Source organism: Musa acuminata, chromosome BXJ2-9 (assembly GCF_036884655.1).
Source record: "Musa acuminata AAA Group cultivar baxijiao chromosome BXJ2-9, Cavendish_Baxijiao_AAA, whole genome shotgun sequence".
In the NCBI taxonomy this organism is placed as follows: Eukaryota; Viridiplantae; Streptophyta; class Magnoliopsida; order Zingiberales; family Musaceae; genus Musa; species Musa acuminata.
This window is the reverse complement of record NC_088346.1, coordinates 45,574,464-45,593,973: the sequence shown is the minus strand read 5'-3', so window position 1 is coordinate 45,593,973 and position 19,510 is coordinate 45,574,464. Positions and strand designations below refer to the sequence as shown.

Below are 19,510 nucleotides of genomic sequence, written 5' to 3'. Positions count from 1 at the left end.
GGGACGCAATTCGCCAGTGCTCAGTTCAAGGAATTCTGCGCAAGCTACGAGATACAGCTGAGGTTCAGCTCGGTTGTGCACCCTCAAACGAATGGGTTGGCCGAGGTAACCAACCGAGCTATTTTGAGCGGCCTCCGAAGGAGGACACTTGCGGCCCGTTCGGCCTGGGTCGATGAACTCCCGAGCGTCTTATGGTCCTTGCGGACCACACCCAATATCCCAAACGGGGAATCCCTATACAGCTTGGTGTTTGGCGCAGAGGCTGTCTTGCCCGTTGAAGTGGAGGTAGTCACCCCCCGAACGGAGTCCTATGACGAGGGTACGTCGGTTGAGGGACTCCGAGCCAGACTAGACTTGCTCGAGGAGAAGCAAGCCAACGCGCACCTGAAGGCCCTCTCATATAAAAGAGCCATTGCTAGGATTTACAACAGGAAGGTACGTTCTCGACCTATTAGGCTGGAGGATCTCGTACTGCGCAGGGCCAAGGTGAGTAACCCGACCCGAGCATGCAGTAAACTCTCCTCCAGGTGGGAAGGACCCTATCGGGTCATCGGGGTCATCCGACCGGGCACTTACCGGCTCGCCACGATGGATGGCTGTCCTTTACCCAGGACATGGAACGTCCAAAACCTTAAGAAATTCTTCGTGTGAGAAAAAAGAAGACAAGCAATATGAAGAAGTGCTCTTTTTATTTAAGGAAAGCTAACATTACAAGACTTGACCCCGACTTACAAACCGACCAAAAAAAAAAACACAACACACAAAATACAGGACCCTCTTATTACTATGGGACGTCCAGGCGATCGTCAAAGGGGACGTCTTCGGGCATGTCCACCTCCAGATCCTCGGGGTGGGGAGTGAAGGGGTCTTCCTCTACCTCGAGGCCGAGGTGGCGAGCGCGGAAGCGGGACGTTGCAATTCGGTATCCATACTCGAAAGACACTCGTCCCGTCCGCGTCAGCCCGAGTTCAAAACCCTCAGACTTCTTGTATGCCTCGACGAGCTCCTTATCCTTGACGGGTCGGAGACGTGCCTCCTCTGCCAGTGCTTTTGAGGCCGCTCTCGTCTCGGCCTTTGCCTCCTCTAGCTTTTTGCTGAGGGCGCTCGCCTCCGTCTTCAACAGACGGAGCTTGGTCCGCTCCACCCTTATGGTTTTCTGGAGCTCCTCGTTTGATTTCCCGGAGGCCTCGAGCTCCGACCTGAGGCGAGCCGCCTCCGCCTCCGAGTCCACCGCGCGCTTCTCGGCGGCCGCCATGGCTTCCGGGCCGGCCCCGGCTCGGGCCTCCTCGACCTGACGACGGAGCTCGGCGTTGCGGTTGACGAGGTCCCCGATGACCCGGCTGGCATCACGCACCCTGTCCATCAGGGCCGTCGCATAATGAAGGTCCTGTAAGAAGGAAGACGGGTCATAAAGAACAACGTCGGAGAAGCACTTACCCAGGTCAGGGACTTGGTAGACTTCCCAAGCAAAGCCTCCAAGGGCAGGGTATACAAATCCCGAGCCATGTCGGGATGAAGTGCGCCTCGAAGGAATGCCGCGGAGGAGTCCCCTCCGGCCCACACCTTGTCCCCTCGGGATAGGCCTCCCCAGCGGGCAACCAGGGGGTCGCTTGCCTCCCCGGTTGGGATCTCGCCCACCAGCCGCGTCGGGAACGGCTCCTCGGCCCCGGATGGCAGCCGGCACAGGTCATGTATGGAGGGAGGGCGCGGGCCCTTCCCGGCCGCCTGCCGACTAGCCCCGGCCTCGCCCCGACGGGGGCCTGCTTTAGCTCCCTTTGAAGGTTGTGCCTTCGCCTTCTTCCGAGGGCACCCGGACTCGACCTCCAGCGGTGCGTCCTTCGAGCCGGGCTGCGGGTCGACCGGCAGTGCTGGAGGGGGAGCTTGCGACGCCTAACCGCCTAGAAGCGATCGAAGGTTCACCATTTCTATAAGAAATAGGAAAAATATTAGTACCAGAATTGAGCCATGCAATGTCCGAACCTAGCGTTACTGACGTACCCGGAGGAGTCGGGCTGAGACCCGCCTCGACCAACCATTGCTCGGTCATGTTCCGGAGGGCCTGGAAGTTGGGGAGAGCCTCTTTAAGCCTCCCCAGATCCTGGCGCTGTGCTTCACTCAGGCTCGGGACGGTGTTATCGACCGCCCTCGCAGACCACCGAACTCCGAAGCCCCAATCCCTTACACGGCTAACATAAAAAAACCTCCCCTTCCACCCTTTGTTGTTTGAAGGGGCCCCCCCGACTCGAAAGACTGCCCGGGCAGATAGAAAATAACCCCCCGGTCCCTTGGAGAGAGAGATAGTAACAGGAACGAGACAGGTTGAGGGTGGGGGTGATGTTGGCGTAGTGGCATTCCCCCAGGAACACCACTAGGTAGCGCTAGGAGTTCGGCGCCACCTGGGACGGCGAAATCCGCCAGAGGGAGATGCATGACACAATGAGGGGGTGAAGGGGAAAACGCAAACCCGCCTCCAGGGCGTCTAGAGTCAGGGCAAAACCCTTCGGGACTGGGTCATATGCCCGCTGTCCCGATTCGGGCGCGCTGAGGATATAGACCTCCGGGATACCATAACACTTCTGGAGTCCCCCCAGTGATGACCCGCTCACGGAGGAGTCTAGGTCATGCTGCCACATCAAGGCCTCGAGGGCCCGCGCCGCTTCCCCATCGGAGGATTCAACGGGGGACGATGGAGGACGTCCCTCCCTGGCTCCATGGGAAGGGGTAGAGGAGGAGGAAGGAGAGGATGTCATCCTCACTGACCTTAACAGGGGGCACTACGGGAAAGGAAGGGCGACACAGGAGGCGAGGAGGATGACTGGAAGGAAGATGGCAAGACCCGAAGGAGAAAACTCGGCAACGAGAGATGGGAACGAAGCCGGGCGTTCGCTATTTAAGGGAGATATCCCGCCAGAACCAGCGCCCCTTCGCCTCCCGAGAATGGGCGGCAGCCCACCCGCGCACATGCGTGACCGTCACGTCACGACAGGAATGCCAAAAGATGCCCCGCCTTAATGAAAGCCTGACGTGGCAACTTCGCTGAAGCGGCAGAGCCCTGATGCCTCGATCTCAACGTCCGAAAGCGTGCGGCGAAAGCAACCGGCGCCCCCCCCCCCAGAAAGAAAAACAGACATATAAGTTTTCGGCTCTCGCCACTGTCAAAGCGGGCAGGGAGAGGCGACAGCCTAAGTAGCTCCTTGGGCTAGCCCGCCTACGTCGTGCTCCTCGGCCACATGTTGCCCGGGACACACTTGCGTGGCCAGCCCGCCTGCGTCGTGCTCCTCGGCCGCATGTTGCCCGAGACACACCTGCGCGGTCAGCCCGCCTGCGTCGTGCTCCTCGGCACATGTTGCCCAAGACACACCTGCTCGGTCAGCCCGCCTGCGTCGTGCTCCTCGACACATGTTGCCCGAGACACACCTGCGCGGCCAGCCCCCTTGCGTCGTGCTCCTTGGCACATGTTGCCCGGGACACACCTACACGGTCAGCCCGCCTGCGTCGTGCTCCTCGGCACATGTTGCCCGAGACACACCTGTGTGGTTAGCCCGCCTGCGTCGTGCTCCTCGGCACATGTTGCCCGAGACACACCTGCGTGGTTAGCCCGCCTACGTCGTGCTCCTCGGCACATGTTCCCTGAGACACGACTGCGCGGCCCGCCCGCCTGCGTCGTGCTCCTCGGCACATGTTCCCCGAGACACGCCTATGCGGTCAGCCCGCCTGCGTCGTGCTCCTTGGCACATGTTGCCCGAGACACACCTGTGCGGTCAGCCCGCCTGCGTCGTGCTCCTCGGCACATGTTCCCCGAGACACGCCTGCGCAGTCAGCCTGCCTGCGTTGTGCTCCTCGGCACATGTTCCCCGAGACATGCCTGTGTGGCCCGCCCGCCTGCGTCGTGCTCATCGGCACATGTTCCCCGAGACACACCTGCGCGGCCCGCTCGCCTGCGTCATGCTCCTCGGCCCCGTGCTCCCCGAGACCATGACCCCCGCTCGGTTTGCTCCATTGGATCCACCCGTCGGCCACACGCTACCCGGGTTCACCGCCACACACGTGACCCTTCAAAGATGAAGCCATGCCTCGGACCCCCCCATTTTACGGTATGACTTCCTTCGGGGGAGGAATATGTTGGAGATAATAAATGGCGACATGACACGCCACGACGTCAGCCACGCCTAGACGATACTCTGCCCAAAGAGGGCAATAATGCCGACGCGATGTGCACTGACGTCACCCGCTCCCAGACAACGACTTCGTCGTCGTCTGACCCAACATACTTGGCCGAGGCAAAGGAGAACGACGACCGAGGCACGCCCATGCCCTGCGGCAGTCCGATTCTTCACGCAACGCCGACGGCAATATCAGACGCCATCAGAGGTACGATCCTGCCCCTGCAAGCGGGCACATCAGGAAATAGTAACCTTCCCTATAAATACCCTCGCATTCTAAATGGGAAGAAGGGGGGAAAAAGACCAACATAAGAACGAACTCCACTCCACATCGTCTAACTTGATCGTCGGAGGGGTCGGGCCGAGCTTCCGACTCGACCCGTGTACAGGTAAGGAGACGAGGCGATTTCCCCGGGACGCAAGGAGAAGGCGCCTTCCCCTGAGCATCCCGACGATCCCAGGCGTGGTCCAGTCCGTGCGGCCGGTCATTCCGGCAGCCCGAGCAAAGATCTCCGCCATTCAGCCCCGAACCAAGCCGTGACGGCCCCGAGACACGGCACAAAAGTTGTTTATATCAACAGTAGGGAAGCTGGAATTATATGGGGATAAGAAGAAGGCCATGCCATCGCCGGACGAAGGTTTATCCAGAACGTCGATGACGAAGGTGAAATGAGAGGCGAAATCAGCCAACTCTCTGGTTTCTGCATCCCACTGCTCTGCCCACGCTATACTTGATGCTACCAGTGAGCTGATTCCATGTGAGTTGTACGCCGTCGTTCAAATATGCATGATCCTGGATTGATCAAAGGCAGAGAAGTCGAAGGAGAGAGCAGTGGCCAAGGAGACAAGAATCGACACGAACAAGAGACCAAGGACGATCCTTGACTTGACCATGATCATGGCTGAGAGGTCATCAAAGATCGAAGCTAACAGCTTCTTCTTCTGTAGAAGACAGTGAGAATTCATCAGGGAGAAGCGTGAATAGTGGTCGACAGCAGCAGAGCTGCTGAATGGCCTCAACAAGTATAAGGTTTTTGCGAGTCAACGCAGTTGCTCGTGAAAGCAATGAAGTCAGCGACTTGTCTGAATTCAAATTCCAGCAATCTAACTAATGTGCAGTGATCATTAAATCGATCGAAGCCTTTAGCTCAAAGAATACTCACTATCATAAGCAAAAGAATCTTATGCTTATCCAACTCTTGAAAGAGCCCTGTAGCCACATCTTTGTCAACACACATCTTAAGAAACCAAGTGAAGCGCAGCTTGTTTTTCTTGTGTCAAAGTCATGAATCCCAAATGTACTAACAATCAAGAAAATTAATTTTAAATTCATGAAAAGGCCTCCAGAAATTATTCTAATAAATCTTGGGAAGATAAAAGATGATGGGGTTTTAGCCATAGAATTATTTATAGAAAGAGGAGCACTTGGCTTGCTCTGTTTTTCTTGAGGAGTTCGTGATAGAAATTTTTATTGTTCTTATGTATGTTGATTCATCAGTATCATTTTTCATTAATTTATTTATCCTTTTTCAACCGATAAATTAAAGTCCCAAATAAAGCAGAGCATCACAGTATACTCTTTTCATCAGATGCACCTCAAAGAATCAAAGGCAAAATTTGGTTGAAGTGTGTGCAGATAACATTACTACAATGGAAGAACTGAGCAAAACATTTTCTGATACAAGTTCGCCAAGTGCAGATAACATTACTGCAATGGAAGAACTTAATTACTACCAATGAAGCATGTTACACGTCAACTTTGTGCAGCATCCGTTCGTGAATCTTCTGATACGTCGAAGTCGGAGAGATGCTAATGTTGAGAGAATTTGTAGAGTGCGTAGCAGTCGGTGGTTTCACATCGGAAGAAGAAGAAGCTGCACTTGCAGAAGATGAAGCTGCAGCTGAAGCTGCACTTGCGGAGGAAGATGTTGCAGTCACAAAGTTGGACGAAGTTGCAGGGGCGGCCATGTCGTCGGAAGGGTGGCGGTAGACCGGCCTGGGCCGCCTCGGAGGAAGCTTCGGCAATGGCGCCTCGGAGTTGAGCACGTTGATGGCCTGCTTGATCGACGGCCGGAGAGTCTGGTCGGGATGGGCACACCATAATCCGACCACCATCAACCGCTCCATTTGCGCCTCCGTGAAGTTGCCATTGAGCCTCTTGTCAGCTGCTTCAAGGACTGCTCCCCTTCCATGGAGCTCCCACACCCATGCGGCCAGTAACATTGCCTCCATCGGCCTTCTCCCACACGCGATCTCCAGCGCGACGATTCCGAAGCTGTAGACATCGGATTCTTTGCTAGCCGTGCCGTTGTGGAGGTACTCGGGAGCCATGTACGGCAACGTGCCTGCCAGGTTCGTGGTCCGAAGGCCGCAGTCATGGTCGACGAGCCTGGCGAGGCCGAAGTCGCCGAGCTTGGCGTTGAACGCGGAGTCGAGCATGACGTTGCTGGGCTTCACGTCGCGGTGAACCACGTACGGCTCGCACTCCTCGTGGAGGTAGAAAAGGGCGGAGGCCAAGCCCAACGCGATCTTGTGCCGCGCCGGCCACCCGAGGGGGTTCTCGGACCTGTAGAGATGGGAGTTGAGGTTCCCGTTGGGCATGAACTCGTAGACGAGCAGGAACTCGCCGCGGGCGTGGCACCAACCGATCAGGCGCACCAGGTTACGGTGGCGCAGCCGGTTGATGATCTTGACCTCGGAGACGTACTCCTTCCTTCCCTGCTTCGAATCTTTGGAGATCCTTTTGATGGCAACGTCGAGACCATCCAGATTGCCTTTGTAGACCGACCCGAATCCTCCTTCGCCAAGCTTCCCCTCCTCGGAGAAGTTCCTCGTCGTGTGGACCAGCTCCTGGTAAGGAATTCTCTTCGGCCTCCCTTCTTTCTCGAACTCATCATCAATCGTGTCATCACTGTCCACACCATCTTCGGCTCCCACAACGCTTCCAGTGCCACCTTGGTTTCTCACGGTCCTAGTAGTGGCCTTCTTCCTCCATAACAAGAACCAGAGTAAGCCACCAAGCACGACAACAACTCCGACAACAGCAGCGACCACAATTCCAACCAGCTTCTTGTTACCTCTGTTTTCTTCAGGGGATTGCATGGTTGAGGTGAAAGACCAAGAGAGAAGGGTGTGCGTCTCAGTCAAGTTGCCGGTGGTGGCCGAGAAGCCAACCGCTACCCTCTCCGGCAGGAAATCTCGCAGATCAACGGTGAGGGATAGGCTGGTACTGTCATTGGAGAGCCGATCTTCTCCGTAGGTTACAAAGGCACTCAAATTGAAGGTGGTGGCGTCGTAGTTCACCCATGCATTTGCCCGTCTGCCATCCCTGACACGGCTATTCCACGGCACCGTCTTGTTTGATATGATCGAGTTGACATCGATTCCAAGATGATCTCCCTTCGGATCCCAATCATTAGAGAAGGTATCGAACTCCACCGCCACAGTCTTGACGGTCGTATTGGCCACGGAGCTGTTGCTGTAGAGGCCGAGGAAGCCACCCCTCGAATAGGTAGGAATGGTGGAACCATAAGGCGACAGGAAGAAAGCCAGGCCGTCGGCGTACGACGACTCGTTGACGGAATCGATGATGAAGGAGAAATTAGTGGTGAAATCAGTCAGATTTCTTGTGTCGGCATCCCACAGGAGGAGCGGCTCGTAGTACACCACTCTGCCGGTGGCATACTGCATGGGGTACTTCGTAAGATTGATCACCGTGCCATTGACGGATGCATCTGCCTCTTTTTGCAATGACTGGTCGTCCTCTCTGAAACTAGGGAAGTTGAAGGAGAGCGAGCTCACCAGAGGAATCACCATCGCTGCAAATGAAAGGTGGATGACAACAGAGAATAAGCTCCACCTGTGCTGCGCCATGGCTGGTCGGTCACAGATGAACACTGCAAATGCTTCTGCAGTGCAAGTCTCAGCATAAGAAGACAGATGACCAGAGAGAAAAATCGCCAGAGAAAAGTCAACTGCAGATGACTGGACTTGTGCAGTAACTTGCATTATTGTATAAAGCTGATTGATCTTCTAATACCATGTTCTTTATTGTGAGTTCTGATGCAAAAACAAAGCTGCATCTGCACATAGTCTTTCTTAAGAGAATGCTGACAAAGATCTGCCCGCAGGAATAAGATGAAGGTTTCAATCGATGGTCAATGCGCATTGTTATACTGCAACTGAGCTTATCCAGTGTAGGAATTTGAATTTAGACAAGCAGTGACTTCATTGCTTCCATGAGCAAATGTGTGCATAGAAAATGATTGATTGGAAACTATTAGTGATGTATGAATGAGTGGATCTCATGTATGATTTATACCTTTGAACATAAAGATCAGAATCATGATAACTTTCAGGTTGGTTGGTGTGTCTCTGTCATTCAACCATCTTGCATCAAAGGAGGAGGCTGCAGTTTGGAATATCTAATAGACTAGATTGGTGTCGATAAGGTCAAGTTGACCATTTTATACAAAATTGATGGTGGATAAATCATGACCTGATCATCAGTCTTCAAGAAGAAGATTCATAGAAGCATCAGAGTGTAGATCTTGGAAACTTCATAGAAGAATTCAAGAACCAATCTTGACTGAGAGAGGTCCTTCAGAAAACAGGGTTGGAAAATTCTATTGACATATGCATGAAGATTTTGAAATTTATGTTTCTGATATTATCCATAGAAGAAAAAAATTGCTGCTTCTATATTCAGTCACTACTAAGGCTAGCATTTACTCTAATATCATTCGAAACAATTAATGTATTAACTTGATAAATTTGAATCACTTATGCAAAACAATTAAGCTCAAGCGACTAACGTAAACCGATTAAAGTCTTCCAATGCTAAAGTGACTAGTATAAATCGATTTTTGCTCTTTTCGCACATCCGATGTAGTACTAAAATAGGATATATGATGCTAAATTGGAGTATTATAATTTTGCTCCATTTACATGAAGTTAAATGGAAGTTTACTGCAATTGCTCAAGTCAGAAATAACATCATCTGATCTGTCATCAACAGGATTAAGGTTGAATATTTGGTTCATTATGAACTAAGAAGATCTGCAATTGACCTTTGTTATATATACAGAGTGGAAAGAGTCATTGCTTCATAATATGAATGATGGGAAGGGAACTAAAAGTCTACCCCTGTCAATTACTATCTGGTTTACTGTGATATGTAATCTTCCTGAAAGGAGTCATTCCTTCATGATATAATTGTAGGGAAAGAGACATGGATTATTTTATGTACATAAGAAAAACAAGAGGCTATGCACAGATGAGGATTACTAACTGATCCAAAAGTTTAAGATATGAAGTCAAACTCTCTTATGTGATCATGTTTGGACCAAAAATCAATTTTTTTTTCTTTCACTTGTGAGATCATGATCAAGCTTTCCTATATATAGAGTTTCAATTAGATTTAACAATGACTTTTGGATTATGTCAACATGCCTGTCATATAGTAATCTTAGCTTATGTTGGAAAATTGTGCAAGGAAGAAAAAGACTTAGTAACCATTTAATCACATATTAATGTGTCAACCACTTGAAATTTAAGTAGGAATTAAGCTCTATCCAAGGAAAGTTCAAGGAAGATGAACATATAAATTAGTAAATCAACAAAGATTAGGTCCATCAATTTTTATAATAATTCATTGTTAAATATACTCTACGGAGATTTATGATTAGACAATATCAATATAAATTAGTAAATCAATCTCATCATTTTTAGACTACGCGATAGCTAAAATGAATATCTCATGGTATTAGAGTCGAAAAAATCTCTAAACAACATAATATTAAGAATTATATCAAAACAAAAAAGATCAACATGGGAGGTAGAAGAAGTGTTGACACCATCAATTTTAAGATTGAGAATAGCTTGGGAGTGAGTAGATAAGGTTGGCTCTCTTTGACCTTTGATGGAGATGAATGGCTCTACTACATCAAGCTAAAGGAATGAGGTTATCTCATGAGCCTTTAACAAGTCTTCTTTGTTATTTTGGGTCATCCATTCATGGTTGACCAACACCTACACCACATGAGGTCTTCTTGGTCACGTGATCATGTGGTCCATTCAAAGAATGTATTTTCACATTTACCTTTTAGACTAGTCATTTAAACATGCAAGACCAAAAATATATTATTATTATAGTTTTCATATGCATTACATTAATTATAATTTTTTGTATGATTTTTAAAAACTATAGACATTGAATATTTTCTACCTCGTGCTTCTCGTTTTGTTTATTCAATTTCTTTAATCTCCTCTTTTATAAAATGACACGTCGCGAGAACAAATCTAAAATTCTTAAATAAAGTTATATTAATATTAATCTTTCTCTTTATTATTTTTTATTTTCTTTTCAATACTTATTTTATTGAAGACTATCACTAGTAGTAGTAGCATCTTCTGGACATTTAGAAGTAATGGTTAATACATATCAAAAGTACAAAAATAATATCTTGGTTAAAATTTATATTTCTTTAACTCTATTTTTCAAATATTAACTGATTTTTTAAAATATGCTATTTTATAAATTTAAACAAAAAAGTTTTTCAAAAAATAAACCATTTTATAAATTTAAACGAAAAAAATTCCTGATTAAAATTTATATTCCTTTAGATGTATTTTTTTAAGATTGAATATTTTTTATAAATACACTATTTTATAGTTGATGAGGGTAATAATGGCGATAAGACTCGGGTTGACGTCAGTTGCCCCAGATGACGCCTCGGTTGACCTGACACCACCTGGTCAAACGGATCGGAACGTCGACCGAGGCATATTAAACATTCTGCTCAAGCTTGATCCTTTATGCCACATCAACACCAGTGTCAGACGCTACCAGGAGTACGAGCTTATCCCCTGCAAACGGGCACATCAGGAAACAGTAAACTTATCTATAAATACTCTCACGTTCTAAACGAGAAGAGGGGAGGAGAAGGATACCAATGTAGATAACAAACCCTCTTTACCATCCACTGACTTGATCGTCGGAGAGGTCGGGCCGAGCTCCCCAACCCGACCTTTGTGCAAGCGCGAAGCCGAAGGTCCCTACTAGACGCGCAAGCATGGAGTTCTGGCCCGGAGGAAACAACAACCCCGTCCCGATCGAACCACCGTAATCGGCCACCTTAGTAGTCTCGAGGAACGTCCAGGGAGATCCCCGTCATTCGGACCCGAACTAAACCACGTCGGTCCCGATGCCACGGCTTAAGATTGTTTACACTAACAATAGTAAACAAAAAGGTTTTTTAAAAATACACTTTTATAAATTTAAACCAAAATTTTGTTTTTTCAAACAATTATACCACTTTATAAATTTAAACAAAAATTTTCGCCGTTGCCGGGGATCGAACCCGGGTCACCCGCGTGACAGGCGGGAATACTCACCACTATACTACAACGACGTTGTTGAAATGTAATATATTATATATATATAATATTTTTTGTTAAGGAGACATAAACGAACTTTTTTTTGCTCGTAATTACAAATTAGAAGTATATTTTTCTCCCTCGAGTCACATTTGAATGAAATATAACACAGAAATTGGCAGTAAATGCAAGACTGGTTATTTAAAATTGAGGTTCTCTCATGAGCCTTTAACAAGTCTTCTTTCTTATTTTGGGTCATCCATTCACCTACACCACATGAGGTCTACTTGGTCACATGGCCATGTTGTCCATCCAAAAGATGTATTTTACACATATTTACCTTTTAGACTGGTCATTTAAAAATGCAAGACCAAAAATATATTATTATTATAGTTTTCATGTGCATTACATTAATTTTAATTTTTTGTATGATTTTAAAAAACTATAGACATTGAATATTTTCTATCTCGTACTTCTCGTTTTGTTTATTTGATTTCTTTAATCTCCTTGCCAGACCAAATCCAAAATTCTTAAATAAAATTATAATAATGTTAATCTTTCTCTTTATTCTTTAATTTCCTTCTCTCTTACAACAACAGCTACTGCTATTATTTTCTTCCCTTTTATTTTTCTTTCAATACTTTTTTTTTTTTGAAGACTATTACTAAGAAGTAATGGTTGATACATATCAAAAGTACAAAATAGTATTGGTTAAAATTTGTATTTCTATAACTATATTTTTCAAATATTAACTACTTTTTTACAAATCCACTATTTTATAAATTTAAACAAAAATTATACTGATTAAAATATATATTTCTTTAATTATAATATTTAAGATTGAATATTTTTTATAAATTTAAACAAAAAGGTTTTTCAAACAAATATACCACTTTATAAATTTAAACAAAAAATTACTCGCCGTTGCCGGGGATCGAACCCGGGTCACCCGCGTGACAGGCGGGAATACTCACCACTATACTACAACGACATCGATGTAGCTGTTGAAATATAAAATATAAAAAAATATATATATATAATATTTTATACAGTCTTTATTTGCTCGTAATTACAAATTAGAAGTATATTTTTCTCCCTCGAGACACATTTGAATGAAAAATAACACAGTAATAGGTAGCAAATAACAACACTCATTCAGGCATGATTGATGGAACCAGTACTCAAAAAAGGAGAAAATTTCACTGACTAAAAACTTGGTGTTTGATTGGATGTTGGACCAAGCAGATTTAACATTCATTTCTCACAAATTAATAGGTCAATTTGAGCAATCATAGGCTTGTTGCTGTTAAATGAACTAGTTTTCTTTGTTGTTAGATCAGACATGGTTTGATTAGAAAAGTGATATATGACTGCACAATTCCATCTAGTATCTTCTACATCCTCTTATGGATGAGCTTTAATTTCTTGGTCTACCCAGTGATGGTGGAGATGCAGAATTCATGGCACCAACTGTTGATTCATGAAAGATTCTTCCATTTTGGTTTGTCTGCAGGAATACTGTGGAGGTTTGTTTCCTGGCATTTGATCTGTGCCTTCTTCCACATGCTGTAGGATGAAACAAAGGTGTCTGCAAGTTTTACTTCTGATACAAACCACACATGGCAAGTTTTTAGAATTTTCATGTTAACAGGAATCTGAACATTCTGCAACAAAAGGCCTTCAAAAGTTGAGTTTGATAAGCTTATTGCTATGATCACTTCCATCAGTGATTTAACTCTGAAATGTGGTCATTGGTGGAAATCAGATTGTTATGTGTCACCAAGAAAAGGGAATGTAGTTAACAATGACTAATTGCTTTAGTATCTGATGCTTTGAGCCCCACATCCAAATGCTAATTCTGCCTTTTTGGTGCCAGCACATGACTTGGAGTTGTTGTTGATTACCTACTAATTAATTCTGCACCTAAATCTTCGCAGAACCGATGCATTTGAGAACATATCATTGTAGGGAATTCAGATCAATGATATGATCTTCTCTGTTTAAGATTAATGTTTCAGCAAGATTACTTCAATCTCAGACTTCCAAAGAAGATGCATGTTTTGGTCTGCAAACCCTACCACTGAGAGATGCTGCTCAACATCAATGCCATAGCTTAGCTTGGAAGGTCTCCATTGACAGCCATCCATGTCCAACTCCTTTGGCCTGGTCCTCCTATAAACAACTAGAGTGATGTTTCTCACCACCTATCCAACACATCACCACACCCACCTACCATGAAAGGGATGGGGGTGTTCACTCACATGTGGAGCTTCCCTTGGATTCTGTTCTAAGTTCTCATGGTCATTAGTACTGGTCCCTTGTTCCTTGCTACTCCATGGATCATCAGACTCCTTAGCTGAAGGTTTGGAGGCACAAGTGTTGTTGGCAATTGAAAGTTACAGAGCCAGTGTGTTATGAAAAGGACTGCAGAGCCTTAGAGGAGGAGAACAAAGACAGGCAAACATGGGGAGCAGCTACTTAAGTCCATTCCCCACCAATGGAACATATAGGCTGTCCCTTTTGTCCGTCTCACAAGAATTCCCTCTCTCTCTCTATCTCTCTCTCTCTCCATTATATTGTATCACTGACAATTAGGACAGCAGATCCAACAACCATCTCTTTGGTTCTCATCCCATCTCATTGCTTCTCCTTCCTGTTGGTTCCATGCAGTAGTCATCATCTCTCATCATTCTTGTGATCATAGAAGTCATGGGTCCAAGAATCAGGAGAAAGAACCGTGTGTGCTTGGCGCAGCCACTGACACCTCTGGTGGAAGGTCCTGACCTTGATGATGCACATGGAGAAAGAGCCAAGAAGGAGAAGTACTGGGAAGCCATTGGAACATGGCTGCGACTGCACAAGGATAAAGGCATGTCAGGGAGCCATTTCTCGATTCCATTCCATGGGAGCGGCGCATCGAAGTGGACCGATCTGAGGCTAATTCTTAGTGTCTTGGGGTGTCCATTAGCTCCACTGCCACTGACTACTGAACCAAGTCACCACTTCTCCTTCAAAGACAGTCCCATAGTAATGTCTTCCTCCATCTCTTAACACTTGCCGATCTTTGCAGGTGCAGCTTTTGTCAGTAATTCCCTCTTCTTGTCGGACTGATGCAGGAAGCTTCTTCAGCTCGTTATATCATTCAGCAATACTTGGCAGCAACAGGATGCTTGAAACACCACGAGTCCATGAAGAGCATGTATGCAGCTGGTAGGGTGAAGATGGTCTCTCGTGAGACTGATGGTCCATCAGGGAAGATTGGTGCAAGATCAGGTGCAGGACATGGCTGCTTCGTCTTGTGGCAGAAGTCGCCCGGAATGTGGCTGGTGGAGCTGGTGGTGGCCGGCTGCAAGGTGGCCGCCGGCAGCAACGGTAAGGTGGCGTGGAGGAACGTGCCTTGGCTTGGAACAGACGCAGCCAGAGGCCCCCAGCGGCCGCTGCGACGCATCATTCAGGTAGGAAAGTGCACTCTGCTTCAACACGTTCTACTCTAAGGAACTCTGTTCACGTAATCCTTTCCTCCATCCTCATCGATCACAGGGATTGGATCCAAAGGGCACAGCGAGCATGTTCACCAAAGCCCAGTGTCTCGGGGAGAAGCGCATCAAGGATGAGAACTGCTTCGTCTTAAAAGTATCAGCGGATCGAGCTACGGTTGCAGAGAGAAGCGATGGGCCAGCTGAGGTGATCAGGCACGTCCTCTATGGATACTTCAGCCAGAGGAGCGGCCTGCTCGTCTACATCGAGGACTCGCACCTCACAAGAGTGCAAGCCACGGGCTCCGACACCATGTACTGGGAGACCACCATCGGAAGCACCATGGGGGACTACAAGGAGGTGGATGGCGTCCTTGTAGCTCATCAAGGGAGGTCTGCTGCAAGTGTTTTCCGCTTTGGCGATGCGTCTGCCCAAAGCAGCAGGATAAGAATGGAAGAGGAGTGGAGGATTGAGGATGTAGTCTTCAATGTTGCAGGGCTTTCGGCTGACTGCTTCATCCCCCCCAGGGAGTTGTTGACCAGCTTCCACGGCAAATGATCACTGCAAATGCTCAACTTTACAATCTGGATGTGGAAATGGATCTCAGCACGTCTCTGTGACATCAAAACTGTCAATGGCAAGAACAGGGGATTATATCTTCTTGCCATAATTGCAGCTTCTTGATTGAGTACATGATTTGTTTCTTTGAGAAGGATTAATACCACCTAATCGTCTCTTTTTCTTCGAAGAAAAACCAAGATTAAGATCTAAACTGAAACAAGTCTGATACAACCAGATTCGTTCGCATCAATGTGATCCAAAAAGCTCAGGTCCGGAGGAAGATCCAGCGGCCAGTTACAATCAAAAGATGAGTTTCTAGCTCAACTAGCAAGCCAGTAAGCTGGACGATTGGCTTCACGTCAAACATAGACGAATGAGCAATCCAAAGACCATGCTGTTAGAGGGTGAATATTTTGGATGACCGTATCAATGGTCGAAGAAGGAGAAAGAGTGCTTCAAAATAGTATCGATGATAACTTTGGGATTCGATTCCACAATCGAGTGCTGGATTCTCAGCTCCAGAGCCTTCTGCATGGCCGCTTGAACGACCCGCGCCTCACAAAACAAGCTATTGTTCCCCTCCAGCCGCCTAAAATTACAAAACACACAAGCAACATAGAGTTCCTTCAAAGTGAATCCACAGCCATCACAATTGAGCCAAAACAATCTAATTGTTTCTTGAAACAACAGCAGAAGTGAAGTGAAGTACAGTATTTACGGGATATAAAGAAAATAAACTTTTATATATGAACAAATACTAACAAATCATAATACATAACGAAATTAAATAAAAATATAATTAAATAGAATATCAAGATTTACATGAAAAATCACGAGATAAACTAGAGATAATCCACTATAAAAATAATGAATATACAAATCTCAATCTTGTTAGGATCGAGAGCACTAAGAGGGGGGGGGGTGAATTAGTGCAGCGGAAATCTTACAGTAATTTAAAAACGAAAGCTGCGTTCGTCCGATAAAAAACGATTTCGATATAAAAGCAGAATCACAGTGTAGTTTGCGTCTAAGCGCAGTTTGCGTCTAAACTCAGTTTTACGTCCAAACGCAGTTTTACGTCTAAACGCAGTTTTACGTCTAAACGCAGTTTTACGTCTAAACGTAGTTTTGTGTCTAAACGCAGTTTTGCGTCTAAACGCAGTTTTATGTCTAAACGCAGTTTTATGTCTAAACGCAGTTTTACGTCTAAACGCAGTTTTACGTCTAAACGCAGTTTTGCGTCTAAACGCAGTTTTACGTCTAAACGTAATTTTACGTCTAAATGTAGTTTTGCGTCTAAAAGCAGTTTTGAACCTTGAAAAGCGTTTTACGTAGAAAGCAATTTGCAGTTATAAATGGAATCCGAATGTAAGCGTAAACTGCAGTGTGAAGATCGTACGAAAACACGATTTACGTTTGAATGCAGATTCTGAAAGATCAGAGCTTAGAAACTCGTTCGTAAAGGCGCAGAGGGCAGTAGCAATGTAGGAGGTTTGCAGTAATGATAAAGTGCTCAAGGTAAAAGCAAACCAGAGATTTAGAGTGGTTCGGTCAGTCTTGACCTACTCCACTTTTGGCTTCCTCCTCTGACGAGGTCACCGACGTCAACTAGCTGCCTTCCTTCAATGGGCGAAGGCTAACTGCCCTTTTACAGTTTCTCTCCTTTTGACAGGCTCAGGAGACAACCTTTATAGATCCTTTCTCTCCTCACTTTACAACTCAAGACTTGAAGAACAGAAGGAGGAGAACTTTAGGACTTTACACAAATTTGAGCTCTTAGAATCACTGAAAAGATCAAGAATTCGGTGTGGATCTGTATGCTTTCAGTGTTGAATGGGTGGGGTATTTATAGGCCCCAACCCAATTCAAATTTGGAGCTCAAAACGATCAAATCCCGGAATTCCGGGATCAGGCGGTTGCACCTCTTGACTGGAGAGGTGGCACCGCCTGGCAGAACTCGAAGACTGAGCTCAGGCGATTGCACCTCTCTGCCAGAGCTCGAAGACTGAGCTCGGTGGTTGCACCGCCTGGCAGAGCTCGAAGACTGAGCTCGGTGGTTGCATCACCTGGCAGAGCTCAAAACTGAGCTCAGGCTGATGCACCTCTCTGCCAGAGCTCGAAGACCGAGCTCAGGCGATGCATCTCCTGTCCAAAGAGGTTGCACCTCTCTGCCAGAGCTCGAAGACCGAGCTCGGTGGTTGCACCTCTTGGCAGAGCTCGAAACTTGAGCTCTGGCGGTGCTACCTCTTGACAGAGGAGGTTGCACCGCCCAGTCTCGCTTGGAGACTGAGCCCTGGGCGGTTGCACCTCTTGGCTGGGGCGGTTGCACCGCCCAGTCTCGCTGGGAGACATATCCTGGGCGGTTGCACCTCTTGGCTGGGGCGGTTGCACCGCCCAGTCTTCGCTGGAAGACATAGCCTGGGCGGTGCTACCTCCAACCCTGGCGGTGGCACCTCTTTCACTATTCCAGCTCACTTGGTTTGGCTCCAAACTTGGTCCAAACCAGTCCGAACTTGGGCCTAATTGGCCCATACTTGGGTTATAGGATTAACACCTAATCCTAACCCAAATTAACGTGCTAACTATGAATTTAAAGACATTTTCTAAGCTATTACAAAGTCCGCAAGTCAAGACTTCTTCTGGCGAGCTTCCGGTAAACTTCCGGCGGTCTTCCGATGAATTCTCGGAAACCATTCTGCGGACTCCCGGCAAGCTCCTAGACTTCACGATTTGATCTTAGCGAGTTTCAACGAGCTTCGTCGGCAAGCTCCGATCTTTCTCGGCGAGCTCCGCGAACTTCCAACGAACCTTCCGGTGAGCTTCCGAAAAAGCCTTCGGCAAGCTCCCAACTCATTCTCGGCTAGTTCCGGTAGCATTCCCGACGAACCTTCGGACTTCCGTCGAACTCTCGAACTCGCAACAAATCCTTCGCGCTTGACTCCGACACTTTGTTTCGCTTTATGTCTTCATCGTTATCATAGTTAATCCTGCACAACAAAACAAAACTTCGATCGAGACAATTAATCCTAAGCAATTAACCAAGTTGTCCGACATGTCATTGGTCCCTCGACGCTTCGTCCGATTCTTCGGCGCATCGTCCTCTCGTGCAGCCTATTGCCCAATCGGCCAGTTGACTCCGCAACTCCGATATCCTTGGCACAATACCCGCTCTTCTTGGCCCGATGCCCGAGTCCACGGCCCGAAGCCTTCTGTCGATACGTTGACCGATCCACCGGCCCGACGTCCAATCTTCTGACATGTTCCTTCGGCACAACATGATTTTCCTGCTTTAATTGTCTCATCCTGATCGAAGCATCCTGCGTCACTCAAAACGCAGATTAAATCATAAACATATATCAAGTAGTTTCATCATCAAAATACGAGATTCAACAATCTCCCCCTTTTTGATGATGACAACCACTTGATGACGGAGTTAAACTTAACTCCCGGAGTTTAAACAAACTCCCCCTACCAATATGCCATATTGATAGAACCTTGAATTCAAACTGAATTCAAGTCATTGCAATATTCATCATGAATACTTGCAACACGTCAACATGAGCATATGCATAAACTTATGCATCACATGTCATGTCATCAACATACTTCTCCCCCTTTGTCATCAACAAAAAGGAGAAGTATCACAATCAAGTGTTTGTGATATTGATTCAACTCATTGCATGAAAAACATAGTATCAAGTTTTATCATCATGCAATCTTGGAGCTAGAAGATTTAGCAAGTGTTATATCATGCTTAGAACATTCATGCTATCAAGTTTTAGATATTCAAGTTTTATAACATATAAGATAGCACATTTTCTTCTTTTGAGATAGCAACTTTTTGCTTCTCTTTAGACCAACAAGCTAGCAATTTTTATGATATACAAGTTTCACAATATATAAGCTAGCAAAAATTTCGAAAGCAAATGCAA

General features: G+C 46.6%; 2 protein-coding genes and 2 non-coding genes across 4 annotated transcripts; 1 reads left to right on the top strand and 3 right to left on the bottom strand.

The window, feature by feature from the left end:
* Positions 1-5,764: 5,764 nt before the first annotated feature.
* On the bottom strand, positions 5,765-8,244 carry LOC103998911 (L-type lectin-domain containing receptor kinase IX.1-like). Its single transcript, XM_009420519.3, has one exon. The coding sequence runs from the start codon at positions 8,169-8,171 to the stop codon at positions 5,910-5,912; it is 2,262 nt and encodes a 753-aa protein (XP_009418794.2). The 5' UTR covers positions 8,172-8,244; the 3' UTR covers positions 5,765-5,909.
* Positions 8,245-11,503: 3,259 nt separating this feature from the next.
* On the bottom strand, positions 11,504-11,575 carry TRNAD-GUC (transfer RNA aspartic acid (anticodon GUC)). The gene has a single exon. It is a non-coding gene; the product is annotated as a tRNA-Asp (tRNA).
* An 884-nt stretch (positions 11,576-12,459) lies between these two features.
* TRNAD-GUC (transfer RNA aspartic acid (anticodon GUC)) lies at positions 12,460-12,531 on the bottom strand. The gene has a single exon. It is a non-coding gene; the product is annotated as a tRNA-Asp (tRNA).
* A 1,690-nt stretch (positions 12,532-14,221) lies between these two features.
* On the top strand, positions 14,222-15,897 carry LOC135621876 (uncharacterized). The gene is made up of 3 exons (XM_065123485.1): positions 14,222-14,567; positions 14,657-14,995; positions 15,081-15,897. The coding sequence occupies exons 1-3, from the start codon at positions 14,250-14,252 to the stop codon at positions 15,573-15,575; spliced, it is 1,152 nt and encodes a 383-aa protein (XP_064979557.1). The 5' UTR covers positions 14,222-14,249; the 3' UTR covers positions 15,576-15,897.
* Positions 15,898-19,510: the final 3,613 nt, after the last annotated feature.